The following is a 16437-nucleotide window of genomic DNA, read 5'->3' as shown; positions in this document are numbered from 1 at the left end:
TTTTATTTTAGTTTAACTAATTACTGCTTTGGTGACATTATTGTAAGCAGGAAAGTTTTTAATAGAAAGCTATTCTCAACTACAGCAGTGGTACAGGCTAGACGACAACCATGTTTCATTTGTGCTTTGTTGTCGTTTTCCTGGATCGCGGGTTTTGATAATCCGATAGCTCATTTCTTGGTGATCAAAGTGGTGACTTCATGAATTAGGTGCCAACACGCTGTTTCTGCTGCCGGATACTCGATCATACTCCTGCCTAGTCATATCGTTGGTCATGTTGGTTTGATTAGGTCTGGCTTGACTTCGTTTGTGCAGTGCAGCTGTGGAAATTCAAGTAAAACGGCTACACTTATATTCTTGCAGCAGTTTTTTAACAAATTCTTTTTGAGGGTACAGGCATGTTAAATGCTAGTTTAGATAAATTTTATTTCCCGCAAAGTTATGGCTAAGGAGGGTTTTAGGTCATGGCCATCATTTTAAAATTATATTTGTGTCATGTGACAGCAGGAAGGTAAAATAGCATTTAGTTCATGCAATGCCATTCGTTGTAAATGATGTTAGATTTGCCGTGTGACAGGGCTATTGGGCACATCATTTAGTGTTGTGCTTCTTTTCTTTCTCTCATCAGAAAGTGGCTGACCAATCCAGTGCGGAAGCTGAGCCATGGGCGCCTGGATAAGGGAGATCCTGCTTCTGCAAAAGGCAATCCCACACCACCTTCCAAAAAGCTGGCACCTCCTGCTTCTGTGGTACAGTCTTCAAAGGCAAGTATTTAGCTACCAGCTTATTCTGCTCTCACGTACACACAGTATACATTTATCTCGTTACTGAGGAATGACTTTCTTTTTGCTGATCAGTAATAATGAGAAAAGGTCTCTTCATAATCCCCCACATATTCTGGAAGGTTCCTCATTCGGCTTTAGACAGGAAAGGCAGAGCAACGGTGCTGAATGAAGGGGCAGCTGCTGCTTTTTTCAGTAATTCCTTTAGTAGTTCTAGGCTAGAATTTTGTAATACAACACTCTATATGTTGGTTGCAAGAATAAAGGAGCACTTGTAGAGGAATTGTTTGACAGTGGCAGTGCCAAAAAGTTTATTCAAGTGTAGTGGTTGCTAGTAGCACTGGGACACTGCTGTTAAATCGACGAGTTACAAATTTAAGTTGTTCAAAAGGCTCAGGACTAGCTTATCGGAAGCATTTTTTTGAATGGCCATATAAATGACCTACTAAGCAAGCTAATATAGTCTGGGAAAATTATTAAGGAAGCTTATAAAATACAGATGAACACTTTCGAAGTTCAGTGCATATCAGGTAAAAAGTGCAAGGGGAGAAATGAATGAATAGTCTGATATGCAAAGCTTAAAGGTCTGGCTGGAATTGTTTAGCAGGAGTTTAGATGATTATTAAAAATGATAGATATAAATAAATTACATTTACTATTATATGCAGCACTGGAGCAGGTTGCATAGTAATTGAGATTGGAATGTGTGTGGCAGTAGTGAAAGGGCTGTTCATAAAGTTTTACTAATTATCTGTGAAAGAGTGTTGGGAAAATGTAATGACAGAATTGATGTCAGTTGGTACATGAAGGGTAAGGCTGTCCTAGCACCACTTCTGAAAGGAAAAGCTTGAAGTTTGTAGTGAAAAGCATTCCAGTACCAGCTAGTATGCTTTTACAATATAGGAAAATGTAATTTATTTTAGAGCACATTCTCCTAATCTTGATTTCATAAATATGGCACTAAGCATGCTTCCAGTAAACTGTTGTCATTGGAATACTGGCAAGCTTTAACTTTACAAATAAATATCACCTAAGTCAATATTTATGACAATAGTTGTTTAAATACAAATCTATTAACTCGTGCAAAGTCTGCCACCTGCCCTGCCACTGAAACTAAAGCTTCATCAGCAAATGTTAATTTATCTCAAACCTTCTGTTTTTTGCCATCTGGGAATATTATACAGAAAAAAGTGTTATCTTTATTTATATTAACACTGTGTTCAAAATGACGAAAAGCCGAGTTGTTTGGCAAGGATTTGTCATAAAAAAAGGTAAGGTGTGCAAACGCAGGCGCAAGGGAAGTGAACAGCGTCTGTGTTGTCTTTTTTTCTTCTATTGTGCCCAGGTTTGCACACCTTACCTTCTTTTGCTGTGATCAAATAGCCTGTACAAAGGTCGCTTGATATGTATTTTATTTTTCAGTAACTAGAAAGTTTGTTTTCTTCAGAAACAATCAAGTATAATTGGTCACTGAGTAAGTAGGGCTCTCTCTGTGCATACATGAAACACTCACAGCAGCTTAGACAGGGAAAAGGATTGGTGGGTCCAACCCCCTCCTCTTCCTTGAAATTTTTTCATTTCATGTATGTATATTAGTGCATACATACAAACATACATGTGAACTTACACGAAATGATATGGGGGCTCCCATGTCCTAAATATGAAAAAGTAAAGGCAAAACAAAATTCTGGGTACATCCCTCTCTAAAGAAATATGGCATGATTTGCAGATGTCTTAAACTGGTGTTATAATCATTTTGCTATATTTGCCATATAATAATTTTGCCATTTCAACATTTGTGAAGCTCCTCCTTTTTTTTTTTTTTTCCATTTTGGTAGATCACTGCACAGGTCATAGTTAGGGTAATCAGTTCAGGCTGAAGCAGCATAGTAAGAGAAAATAAGTTGCAGCATTTTCTTTACAGCACAGTGCAGTAGCGCACGAATAAGAGCCCCATTGACAGGTTGTTTTTCAGGGCTTTGGCAGCACTATACAAGTACTTCAATTTAAGACTCGGGCATAAATGGTCTCAAATATTAATAATAGTGCCTTATTATCTCTGTTTGATGTGGTTTATTTTTGCATTTAAGAGCTTGGCTTGGTATAGGGAGCTTTCACAAATGGCAGGCATGTTATGCACTCTAGGTAGGCAACCTTTTTTTTTTTTTCAGAGGCGGCTGGGAAGGGCAGCATCACAGTCGTATTTGGGAGCGTTGGCGTAGCTTTCAGGCAGGCGTGATCGAGTGCAAGCGCGACGCAAGTTTAACTCCAAGGAGTGTCATGCAAGATGTGAGCTTCACTTGAAGACTACACCGCAAGACTGTGTCAGAAAGTCCTCAAGTGGTACGAAGAAAAGACTAGAATTTGCTGACTGGAGCCGTTTATGCTTCGTGTGGGCGACTGTGTAAGCGAGGTGGTCTTGTGGTCACGTGTCGACAGCTCCAATATTCCCGAATTCTCATTCTGTGGGCGAGTTTGATTAACCGGGAGTAGTTGAAGTCGAGAAAGGGCCTCGAGGGCCGCAACTTTCGGACAAGTGGCTGGATGGTAGAGCCATGGGGGAAGAAAGTCGCCACCCACATCGTGATCGTTGTCACTCAAGTAAACGTGTTATATTAAGGAGCACTCTTCTCGTGCATGTATGCCATACTCCTCATAGAATAACTGTGCAGTGAGATGCGAGCAGGCTTCGCCATTCCCGACTATGCATGTGCAGTGCGGGGCAAGTACTTCGCCATTATTTTTGCCCATGAACAAGACTTTGGCAGGGGGTTCACTGAGAGTGGTTAATCTTGGCAAGAACAAGCGTTACCATCCACGGCAAAATCAAATAATTTAACACGTGTTGTTTGAGTGACGACGATCACGGTATCGGTGGCGACCCACGGCTCCACCACCCAGCCACTCATCAAGAGTTGTGGCCCTAGAGGGCCTTTCTCGACTTCAACTGCTCCTGGGTAATCAAACTCGTCCTCGGAATGAAACATTCGGGAATATTGGAGCTGTCGACATGCAGTCACAAGTCCACGTCGCTTACACAGTCGCCCGTGCGAAGCATCAATGCGTTTAGTCAGCAAAATCTCATCTCTTCTTCATACCACTCGAGGTCTTTTTGGCACAGCATTGGGGTGCAGTCTTCCAGTGAGGTTGACATCTTGCACGACACTCCTTGGAGTTAAATTTGCATCGCGCTCGCAAACACGACTGCGCCGCGGCACTGCCCGGCCGCCTCTGACAAAAAAAATGGCTTCCTAGTGCATGGCGTCATCGCCATTCGTGCTAGCTCCCTACTGGTCCACTTTTTTGTGGTAGGTACAACACACTATCGTTAACAAGATGAAAATGGAAGACAGCAAAACTAGTTTTTTTATAGTTCTTGAAAAACACCTTTATGGTATTTTCTTAGAACTCTGAAGCAACAAATTGAACTTTTCATAATTCCTTCTTTTTTTTTTTGGCTTGGTGATTGTAATGTTTTAGATTTCTTTGTTTGGCATTAATCAAATTCCAGTTGCTAAGTTACAAGGAAGAGATGGGCAACAAGTCATCTTCTCCAGGACCACCACCATCAAAGCCAAGTGACAGTTCTGAGGTTAACAAAGCTGAGGTAGGTGTGTCATTGAGTTGTGCTTGAATTGGCACTGTTTAGCAAAACTGTTCCACACTAAAGGCAACTGCTTGACCCCCCCCCCCCCCCCCCCCCAAAGAAAAGACCCTTTGTTGACACTGCGTGACGCACAATATCTGAAACTCTGAAACTATTTCAAAGGCACATATGTACAATAGCAGTGATGATTTATTTTGGCATTGCCTCTAAAATGGGGTGGCATCACTTATAATTGGCTAACCTAGCTGCGTTAATTAGGCATCATGTACAGGTGCCCCAAAAGTAAAATGGAGCGTGCGAGCTGTGGCCATACTACATAAAACTGCATGCCAGCACGTTTTGTCAGAGAAGTGGTCCTTTATTTATAAATAGAAAATTTCCAAATGATAGTGCCATTTTTTCCATTTATAGATAAATAGCGTCTTCTCAAATATAGCTCGCTGGCATGCAGTTTCGCATAGTTAGGCTAGAGCTCGCATGCTGCATTTTACTTCTGGGGCACCTGTACTGATTATTTGTGGGTACGCCTCCCTCACCTTTTTTTCTCTTTTCAGTAAAATATTAATCTTTGTATTGTGCTGCTACTTATGCACACAAGAACTGGTTCTATCAATTTTCATTTTTTACCGGATACTCCAAGTGTTCTTGCTCATCTTGATTGCTGACTAGTCAAGTTTTTATCTGCTTTGCATCTCATCTCTTCAAGATGACAGATGTTCCCTGTGAGCCTTGCTGTGTAATTAGCATATCATTCCATAGTATTGTGCCGAGTCATTTCTGAGAAGGCTTTTTCTGCCCTTTCTCATGCATCTCTCAATAAATGAGGCACATTTGGTGTTTTACCAAAACCTTGCTTCTGCAAATTAGTCAAGCAGTTTTTCCACTCTATATTTCCACATAGTTGCTGTTAAAAACTCTGTTGGCTATGTTTTCTGATAATTATTTCCTTTGTTCTTTTCATCCTCTGTCATTGTCTCTAACATGCTTTTGAACCAGCATAAATTGACATGATAGATGATACTGTAATACTTCATGATACTGGTGTGATACTTTAGTACAATATAAATAATATCAAAGAAAATATTGTTACTCAACAAGGTCCCTGTTAAAGGGGCACTGAATCATCTTCAAAGTAATGATTGATTCACGCAGACAAGTGAAGTTATGGGGATTCATCGCATGTTTTAGGCATGTTCTCCTGTCCCAACAAGAGAAAATGGCCGCATCATGCTCCGCTAGGGAACTGTCTTTGCCATGCATGACTGCAAGGTTTCGCTCAGCTGTTAACAGCAGTATCGGTTTTCCACTGTATGTGCTTTTTTACCAAACATGAGGTGTGGTTCTGAACCCCTTTGAATGACACTTCTTGAAACTGGAGAATCAAGGTGTCAAGAAAGTGAATGAAATGGGGATGCATTGGGGCTTAATGTTTATTTTTTCCATTCACCTTCATCTCGTAAGTTCTCTGCATGGGTGTCTCAGATCTTAGTGTCCTGGCTACCACGTCTTTGCTCTATGCACTTATGGCAACTTTTCATGCTATGCGTCTATCAAAAGGGCTCGAGAGCCACAAATGAGTGGTAGGAGGACATACAGGATACATACTTTTGAGTGGACAAATGCTCAGAATGCTTTTCCATAACTGCAATTCATATATTGCTATGTACAATAAAGTTTCCTATTTTTGTTGTAAAACTATGAATGCATTTTGTTAAGCAATGTATGTAGCTTTTGTCATGATGGATCTTTTTGCAATTTGTGGTAAGAACTAAAAATCGAATGATTACTTTTGTATTGTTGCAGTCTGAAGTGAAATGCTATATACCTACCCAATTATCCTATCAGCAGCTGAAAGTAGGCATTAACAAAATTGTCGTTTGCAGGCAATAAAATTTGCATAAGTTGTCTCTTTCTCAGTTGCTTCATTCTTCTGAAGGGTTTCCAATCTTAAGTTGCATGTTTGGTACTTCAATAGGAAAAAATTTGTCTGACCATAAGTATTATATAATCTAAGTATGCTTCCTGATTGAGGTGCCAAGCTTGCTGTGTTAAAGACATGTTTTTTGCATTGGTCATTGTTTCAATGCCCTGACATCTCGGGTAAGTTCTAGTTCATTCATTTTTATAAAAATAATCTTTCCTTCCTTTAAATGACTAGTGCTAATTTCATATTTCTGTAATAACTTTCAGACTATTATTCAACCTCTAAATAGCTTCTCAAGTGCAGCAGGCACTTCATCATGGTAGTTATGAACATTTTTTTTTTATTTCCTGAACTTCTGTTGATTGATATGTGGGGTTTAACGTCCCAAAATCCTGAACTTCTGTGCACATTTATTTAGAGAGAGTGTAGCTGTTCACAGGGAAGTTTAAGGTCTGAGTGAAAAGTTGTTGTTCTTTATAAAGTTAACAACCCTGATGTTGATAAAAGCAAATGCATGAATATTTTATTCACAGTGAGAGAAATGATGACCTGCATCGATTACTTTTATTTTTGAGTTGACATAGAATATTAGTTGAATGATGTGAGCCTTTGCCACTTTTTAATGTCTTTGACAAAACAGTATGAGCAATACAGTGGAAATGTTTATGCTTGTAGAATAGTGTACTTTCTGTGCAGGCTTTATTTTTATATTCTTGCTGTTGCTTAGTGTTGGCTAATGGAAAGAAATGTTAATTCAGTTTCTCGAATACATAGTTCTTAATTTGTTAAAAATTTGCAAATCCAAATTTTTGTAGTTTCTTTTTGTAATATAATTCATGGATTCCTTCCTGAAAAAAAAAAAGAAATGAAAGTGTTTAGAAAGTTTTCATATTCAAATCGCCACAATTTGCTCATGTGCCCCCCTCCTGCCTCTAAAAAAAAATCAGCAGAATCCTGTACAAATGCTGTTGCATCCAGATAGCTATGGACTATAAAGATAGGATGAAAGACTAAGGCGCATTCTACACCATGTGTTCCGTCTTCTTACCTACTCTGTGTTGGGAGTGGTATTTATTCTGTAACAACAAAGCAATACGTAAAGGTGTTTAGCATTTACTTAGCAGATGCCCGAACTGATTCAGAACAGAAGAAAGGGAATGCTTTGAGGGGCTTAATATTTTGCTTCACACAACCTACTGAAGCCAAGGAACGTATAGAGGACATCATTTGTAGTTTTTAAGTGTAGCATAGTAATTGTGACGTAAATGGAAGTGGATTAAAGTGGACGAACAAACATCTTTGCCCTCAGTGGGGCCCAAACCCACAACCTCTTAACTTGTGCGCTTGACACTCTGGCAATTGAACTTTGATAGTGGCTTCCTTTCGTTCATCTCCAAGTAACCACAGATATATGGTAGGCATATGACAGAACGTACAGTTAGGATATTCCGGACATCCATCAGACGTCCACAGATGTACACTGTACGTACGATGGGCGTAAATCGAATGTACAAAGGTAACAAATTCGTACGCTCACTCAACATCCCTCTAGGACAGCCAACATAGACATTGACAGGCCCTTTAGAATATATATATATATATATAAAATGTTTATGTGTATATAGGTAGTGTATATTCAATAAAAACCTTTCATGTGAACAACGTACCCACGCAGCCTCGGAGGCCCTTCTTTTTCCGACGGGAGCTTTTCTTCTGCACATGAATTCTCAAAAAAAGTGCAGTCCAAGCGGGCTTTCTAGAACAATCAAACCTTTATTTCAACTTATATCAAGGTTAAGAAGCACATAAATTACAGTCCGCAGCCACGATTGTGAAAGTGTGTACGTAGTCTTACAAAATTTCACTGTTCACTGCCCTTCTGCCTTCAAGTCCGATGACTTCTTAGGCGGCAGCAATTGCTTCTTGCAGGTTTACTAAATTATTAGCAACAACCCCAGCTCGTGCAGGTTTATGGCAATGTTATTTTAGTAACTGCAATACGTACATACAGACAAGCACAGGAGAAAAACTAATGGGTGTAGTACACGCCTCTAAAAGAGGTGCAGAAGCACTGGCCATGTGCTCGTCCTAAGTCGGCTAATAGCAAGGAATATGCGAGCAAATGAAGAACTGAAAACATGCTACGTATTAGCAGGACATACAAATGATAGGCAATAGTTAACGCATGATAAGAACAGATAAATGTCCGATATGAAATGTAAAGAACAGATATGTAACACATGGCCTTATCTGTGCCGTGTGAGTAAGCGGGGTGGCTGCTGCTTGCCGTAGTAATCTCAGCCGAGAACAGTGGTGGCCTCGTGTCGCGTTTCGGTGTTTCTTGTCGAAGAGTCATCCTTCGTAACTTCACATGTTGCTGTTAATGTCCACACGGGCGCACTTAAAAAAAAAAAAAATAAAATCTGCCTTCTGCCGCAAGGAGCCTCGGAGACCAGCTCAGCATACACACGTGCGACACGACACGAATACTCTCCTTTCCCGCGCTCCTTCCTACTGCGCGCCGCTGGTCAAGCAGGTTTCGGGACAATAGGCACAATGGCATGCGTTTTGTTCCAACCCATCCAGAGAGGCAAGGCTAGCATGACGTGTACGTTCAAGGAATGTGAGCAACTGCGGTGCACCGCTAGTTGAGAGGTGTCGAGGCTGGCGCATGAAAGTTTGCCTACATGATGATGGCTATAACGCTCTCGATCCGCATTTTTGTCAGTTCACTTGCGATAATCATAACACCAAATAAATCGTTTCTTATGACATACGATACACATACTGAATCAACCAGATTGTTTTGCCTCATGAAGCAAAATTATTGGGCATCCTGGGATCAAATGCATGTGCCGAAGTTTGAATGAATTTTACAGTACAATTTTTAATGAAACTTTACAAGATTGTCACCCAGGATTCCGCAGATCTATTTATATTTTCACTATATTCTAATTTTACAATCGGCATCATCATCAACCTGACTACGTCCACTGCAGGACAAAGGCCTCTCCCATGTTCCGCCAGTCAACTCGGTCCTTGTTCTGCCAGTCAACTCGATCCTGTGCTTGCTGTTGCCAATTATTACCCGCAAACTTCTTAATCTCATCTGCCCACCTAACCTTCTGTCTTCCCTAACCCGCTTGCCTTCTCTGGGAATCTAGTTAGCTACTCTTAATGACCAGCCGTTGACCTGTCTACGTGCTACATGCCCGGCCCAGGTCCATTTCTTCTTCTTGATTTCGACTATGATATTCTTAACCTTGGTTTGTTCCCTAATTCACTCTGCTCTCTTGTTGTACCTTAAGGTTACACCTACCATTTTCTTTTCCATTGCTCACTGCGTCGTCCTCAATTTAAGCTGAACCCTCTTTGTAAGTCTCCAGGTTTCTGCTCCGTAGCTAAGTACCAGCACACTGCAGGTGTTATATACCTTCCTCTTGAAGTATAGCGTCAATCTACCTGTCATGATTTGAGAGTGCTTGCCAAATGTGCTCCACCCCATTCAAATTCTTCTAGTTCAAGGCATTCCTCAAACGTAGAAAACACAATGACGTCGTCAAGGTATACTAGGCAGGTTCTCCATTTAAGCCCAGAGAGCATGGTATCCATGAGACACTAGAAAGTAGCAGGAGCGGAGCACAAGCCAAATGGTAAGACCTTAAATTCGTACAGTCCGTCCGGCGTCACGAAAGCGGTTTTTTTCACGATCTCTGGGGTCGACTTCAATTTGCCAATATCCACTCTTTAAGTCCATAGAAGAGAAGTAACGTGCGTTTCGAAGCCTGTCGATCGAACCCTCTATGTGGGGAAGCGGGTACACTTTTTCTTTTGTAACCTGATTTAGCTTTCGATGGTCCACACAGAAACGCAGGCTGCCGTCCTAGTCTAGAACAACAGGTGACGCCCAAGGGCTTTTAGACTGTTGAAACACGTCGTCTTCAAGTATTTTCGTTACCTGCTGTTCTATCGCTTCTCGTTCTTTTGAAGCCACACAGTACGGATTTTGATGGATTGGTCTAGTCGTGTCCTCTGTGATGATTGGTCAAAGACGTCCGGACAACATTGGTGGTCGACGCAAAACAGTCGTGGAACTCGGCTAGCAGCCGAAGTAGGCATTCTTGCTGTTGCTGAGTTGAAGTAGGGCTGTCGTCAAGGTTAGGTGCTAGGTCATGTGGGTCTTGTGTAGGCGTTGCTTCGAGTGCTGAAAAGCAGTCGCAAACATCTGCTATCTCGTCAAAATATGCCAAAGTTGTGCCTTTTGGAAGTTGCCGTCGCTCGGAGGTGAAATTGGTCAACAAGCAAGTTCGCTCGGCCGTCGGTGACATTGACTATTCCTCGTGCTACTGAAAACACGTGAGTGAAAAGCAGCGAGGTTAGTTGGTTGGCGACTCCTTCACTGTCGAACAGTACGTCGCATGCTACTGAAACAAGGATACATGATCGAGGCGGCACGACTATATTGTGGTCTTTGAGACTAAAGGATTTGTGCTCTGGTGATGAAGAATCAGTCTGACGAGCACTCTCCTAAAACGAAACCACGCGGTCTGGAATGTTGATTATTGCGCCATGTTCTCTGAGAAAGTCCATTTCTACAAATAAATTTTTGCATCACTCTGGGAGAACGATGAAAGTCGCGACGAAAGAGGAATCTCTTATGCTGAATCTTTCTGTGCATCTTACAGTAGGGAGGAGCAATTGACCACCCGCTGTTCTTATATGTGGTCCTGTTCACGGCGTTTTTACTTTTCTAAGACGATCGACCAGCTTGTGACTTAGGGAAAAATCAGCACCTGTATCGTCTAAGGCTGTCACTTGTTCTCTATCGATAAGTACATTGAGATCGGCGCTCATCGTTTCGTTGCGATTAATATTCGTCGGTGTCGCGTCATTTTGTAGCGGCGGTACTGGAGACTTTTTATCGTCTTTTGGTCGGGCTGCGACCTTACCCCGAGAAGTTGCTGCCTTTAGTATCCCCGGTAAGGGCTGGGTGACTTGTTCTCCGAAGGTCAGCAAAAGTACGTCGATTCGGTGATGATGTCTGTGCAGGGGATGAAGAGCGTGACCGGCGGCCGGAGTTGGGCTGGCGATTGGGAAGGGACTCGTGATAGGGAGACCACATCGTTGGAGGTCCTCGAAAACGAAGACGTCATGGCCAACAATGTAGTCAGCATTGGCACGGCGACCGTCATACCCTGGCCGAGATGGACAAAGCGATGTCGCGTTACCAAAAATAGCGAGCTATATGGCCGGCACAAGCACAGTTGAAGCAGAAGGGGTGCTGATCGACAGTGCGCCAAGCGTCTGTTCTGCGAAATTGTAGACGTCCCATGTCGTCTTGTGGTGGTAAGGTACGGCAAGTGATGGCTGGTGGCATGAAGACATTGGAGACATGGGCCCACGTCTGCAAGCCTCCTGCAAAGGTTGCGACGAAGATGCAGCTGTAGGTGGCTGGTGGTATGACGTGATAGGCGGGACGGGTGGTGGACGGCGGACAGTGTCGGCGTAACTCATTTGGCGCTGCTCGCGACCGAGATCAACTGCTGAGAAAGCGTGCCTAAGTTCGTCACGAACGACTGCAGCAACTGGGGTCACTGGTGTATCCACTGGCGGAGTCCAAAGCTTCTGAATTTTTTCTCGGACAATATCTCTAATCAGGTCACGTAGAGAGCTTTGATTGTCCAGAGTCTCTGAAGCGGCGTTGATTGAGGTGGTAGTAGACGAGCGATCATACTGCCTCGATCTTTGGTGCAGAGCACACGCAATGGCAGTGGCTTCTCTTATAAAATCGGCCACGGTAGTTGGGGCATTGCGCACAAGTCCGGCGTAAGATTTGTTCCTTCACGTCGCGCATAAGGTAATGCAACTTCTTTTCCTCAGACATATTTGGATCAGCCCGACGACATAGGCGCGTCATGTCTTCAGCAAACATTGCCACAGTTTCGTTAGGTTTTTGAAGTCTTAACTCGAGCAACTGCTGAGCCCGCTCTCGACAGTCGACGCTAGCAAAGGTGTCAATCAGCTGCTGACGAAACTCATCCCATGTCGATACATGGCCTTCTCGATTCTCAAGCCACGTGTGACCGCTGTCATCAAGAGCCAAGTGCGTGCGGGTGAGCTTCTGTTGAGCATTTCACTGTTTGATGTCGGCGATGCGTTCGTAATGCTCAAGCCAATCTGGAACATCTTCATGTGGGGCACCACTGAAGCGATCAGGTACAAGTGGCTGAAGAAGTGTTGCCTGGGCTGGATTGGAAATGGGGCTGCCTTGTATGCCTTGGACCACCTGTGGCTGGCTGGCGGGCCTCCATTGGCAGAGGTACGAAATGGCTGGTAGAATGTTCGTCTAAAGAGGTTATCTCAGGAGAGAGGCCTAGCAAGCGTCGACTGAAGCGGTGCACTGATGTAACAGGTGGCTGCGTGTCGGACTTTGATGAACGGCTCCCAGATGGGGTGTAAAGCATGGGCAGGCTTGCAATCCAGCACCTCCACCAGTGTCGCGGTTCAACGTAAGCAGATCACCGAGACATTGAATTCGAGTACCGACGGCGTGTGTGTTGTTATGCAGGAGCCAAGAGCAAGAGACATAAACAAAAGCACATTGTCTTTTTCACTGTCCCTTTTCATGAAACTGTTGGCGCGCACATAGTCTTCGTTCTCTGTCTATTTCAAGTGCGGCAAGATATATATATATATATATATATATATATATATATATATATATATATATTATCCTTCCCAGAAAAAGTTTGGGGGCAGCAGCCCTTAGTTGAGTGTATACAGTAGTTTTTTAAAGCATTCAAAACCTAATGATAATATTCAAAGTGGTGGCTATATATGTGCAGTATGATGATAGCTCCCAACAAATCAAAATGAACAGTGTAAACGTGTGTGTCAGTTACCTTCTGCCTTGCACCTGCTGTTGAAAAGTGTTTGTGTAAGACTATCAGTTGACACTCTTATGGCATTACCAGACTTACAGTTAGCAAAAGTAGAATAAGAATGACATGCATAGCATGTGTGAAGAGCCCCTCTATGGCTGTCTGTTATGAAAGTAAGTTTTTTGCTATATTTTTAGCATACAAGAGACACCATGTTTATAAATGTTATTACATTAGCTGATTGTGTAATGGAAGAATGAAACTAGAAGCTTTAGTATGCTTCACTGCCACCGATTAATTTCTCAGATATCAACCATTGTGAATCCCTTGCTCCAAGCACAGGTTAGTGGGAAATACCCTCTGGTGCATTCCCGTATTGCGACAACTTGCCGGTTTGTGTACAAACACCTGTACTGTAAAAAATTTAGAGACCACCAACTTGGACTACATTTTATGCTAACATGTTCACCACCACTTTTTAAAAGTTTTAAGAAATGTTTTTTTAGCTTGATGTTGGCATAACCTGACATAGCAAAAATTTAATTTCCGATTTATGACTGTGTGACACAGTTACTTTTGATGGCAGTCAAGCCTGATCTGGATCATGTTTCTTGATCATGATTGGCTTCTTTAGTCAAGCTGCCAAAAGGAGCCAGGCACAGCTGACAAATTTGACCCCGTTATGGTTTAATCGCGATCAGCAGAACACTGTGTGACAACGGTAGTAGTTTTGGTGGTCAAGTGAAGAGCCAGTGTAATTTAGTTCGAATATGTTGTTTTACAGCAGCCAACACATCAAAAAGTTTCTGTTAACACGAAATCATCATCTCTGGATGCTGACCCTGGTGGAACTGAGGAGGAAGAAGTTTGCGAGCTTCCGCCTCCTATGGAAATTCAGGATCATCTTTTTAAGCCTCAGCAAACTCCAGACTTCACTATTGATCCTGCAGTGAGTGTTCTTTAAGACATATTGTGGTATTGTGACCATAATTAATTCACTACAGGATGAGGTTTCTTCCAGTCATTTTATATAACACTTTTTCTGCATAAGCTGGATCATTTATGTGCTTGTAGATTTGATGATCCGACCACCTTGCTTCATTTTATTTTCTTTCCTTTGATTCGGGGTCTCACGGCCGCCATTGTATCACTTGGTGTTTTTCAGTGCACGCATACCATATAGTTGCGTATTTTTGCGAGGGTCCTGCCAAGCTTCATACAGGAGTTTCTGCTCTGTAAACTATTATTATTATATTAGTATTAGTATTATCCTATAGATTGGTGTATGTGTATACATCAACCGTATATGTTTTCAGGAACCTGATGAAAAGGCATTAGCTGAAGAAGCTGAGGATGCATCAAAGGAGAAGCAGGTATGGCAGTTTTTGAAGCTTGCATGCCTTGCTTTTTCATATACACATGTGCAGTAAAACTTCTTCACTAGAAAGCTTGTTAACTCATATCTCTCATACTTTGTTATTTGCTTGCCTCCTTGCTGTTGCCTAGCAAAATGTTTAAAAAAAATGTTGCTTCTCTGCAGCCTAATAGGGGGCTGAAATCGCATTGAAGCAATTTTTTCCTCAAGCTCATTTAACCTATTTTAATCTAGCTACATCCTACATCCTAGCACCTACATCCAGCCATGATGACGCTTCAGTTGAAAGCTTCTGTGAAGACGTGAAATCGGCAATGAGTAAGGTAAAAACACAGTATACTATAGTGATGGGAGACTTTAATGCAAAAGTAGGGAAGAAGCAGGCTGGAGACAAGGCAGTAGGAGATTATGGCATCGGTACTAGAAACGCCAGAGGAGAGCTACTAGTAGAATTCGCAGAACGCAATAATTTACGGATTTCGAATACTTTCTACCAAAAACGAGGAAACCACAAGTGGACATGGAGGAGCCCTAATGGAGAAAATAAGAACGAAATAGACTTTATAATGAGTGCACACCCAGGCATCGTGCAGGATGTGGAAGTGGTTGGCAAGGTACGATGCAGTGACCATAGAATGGTACAGTCTCGAATTCGCCTAGACTTGAAGAAGGAATGACAGAAACTGATACGCAAGAAGCCACAATGAGCTAGCACTGAGAGGGAAAGTACAGGAATTGAGAGTGTCGCTTCAAAACAGGTACTAGGCTCTTAGTGAGGAAACCAACCTTAGCGTAGATACAATGAATGATAATCTGACGAGTATCATTACAGAGTGTGCAGTGGAAGTTGAAGGCAGGGTAGTTAGACTGGACACTGGCAAGCTTTCCCAGAAAACAAAGAATCTCATTAAGAAGTGCCAAATCATGAAAGTCTCAAGTACAACAGACAAAATAGAACTGGCAGAGCTTTCGAAGTTGATTAATAGGCGTAAGGTATGCGATGTAAGAAGGTATAACATGGAGAGAATTGAACACGCTCTGAAAAACGGAGGAAGCGTCAAAGCAGTAAAGAGGAAACTTGGGATAGGCAAATATCGGGTGTATGCACTAAGGGACAAAGAAGGCAAAATAACTACCAATATGGATAAGGTAGTTAAAATAGCGGAGGAGTTTTACAGAGATCTGTACAATAGCCGGGACAACCACGACCTTAATACTATAAGAACTAGCAGTAACCCAGATGACACCCCACCTTTAATGATAGAAGAAGTCAGAAAAGCTTTGGAGAGCATGCAAAGAGGCAAAGCTGCTGGTGAGGATCAGGTAACATCAGATCTGCTGAAAGATGGGGACAGATTGTGTTAGAAAAACTAGCCACCCTGTTTACGAAGTGTCTCCTGACGGGAAGAGTATTAGAGTCTTGGAAGAACGCTAACATCATCTTAATACATAAGAAAGGGAATGACAAGGGCGTGAAGAATTACAGGCCGATCAGCTTGGTCTCTGTAGTATACAAGCTATTTACAAAGGCAATTGCTAACAGAGTAAAGAAAATATTAGAATTCAATCAACCAAATGAACAATCAGGATTTCGAACAGGCTACTCAAAAATTGACCACATTTATACTATCAATCAGGTAATAGAGAAATGCTCAGAATATAACCAACCACTATACATAGCCTTCATAGATTACGAGAAGGCGTTTGATTCAGTAGAAATATCAGCCGTCATGCAGACACTGCGGAATGAGGGCGCCGATGAAGTGTATATAAACATTCTGGAAGAAATCTACAGGGGATCAACTGCTACCATAGTGCTTCATAAAGAAAGCAACAGAATACCAATCAAGAAAGGTGTAAGGCAGGGG

At 42.2% G+C, this 16437-nt stretch overlaps 1 protein-coding gene across 3 annotated transcripts in view; it reads left to right on the top strand.

Moving 5' to 3' along the window:
* The window catches only part of trio (trio Rho guanine nucleotide exchange factor), a 458133-nt gene that overhangs the window by 291319 nt on the left and 150377 nt on the right, over nucleotides 1-16437 (top strand). For 2 of the 3 annotated variants that reach the window (XM_075876472.1, XM_037427115.2), the window contains exons 37-40: nucleotides 629-764; nucleotides 4294-4389; nucleotides 13979-14143; nucleotides 14511-14567. In XM_075876472.1, coding sequence (XP_075732587.1) covers nucleotides 629-764; nucleotides 4294-4389; nucleotides 13979-14143; nucleotides 14511-14567 — 454 coding nt within the window. The remainder of the gene's footprint in view (nucleotides 1-628; nucleotides 765-4293; nucleotides 4390-13978; nucleotides 14144-14510; nucleotides 14568-16437) is intronic. The other variant, XM_075876473.1, reaches the window with a different exon arrangement.

Source organism: Rhipicephalus microplus, chromosome X (assembly GCF_043290135.1).
Source record: "Rhipicephalus microplus isolate Deutch F79 chromosome X, USDA_Rmic, whole genome shotgun sequence".
NCBI lineage: Eukaryota > Metazoa > Arthropoda > Arachnida > Ixodida > Ixodidae > Rhipicephalus > Rhipicephalus microplus.
This window is presented reverse-complemented; position numbering and strand designations above follow the sequence as displayed.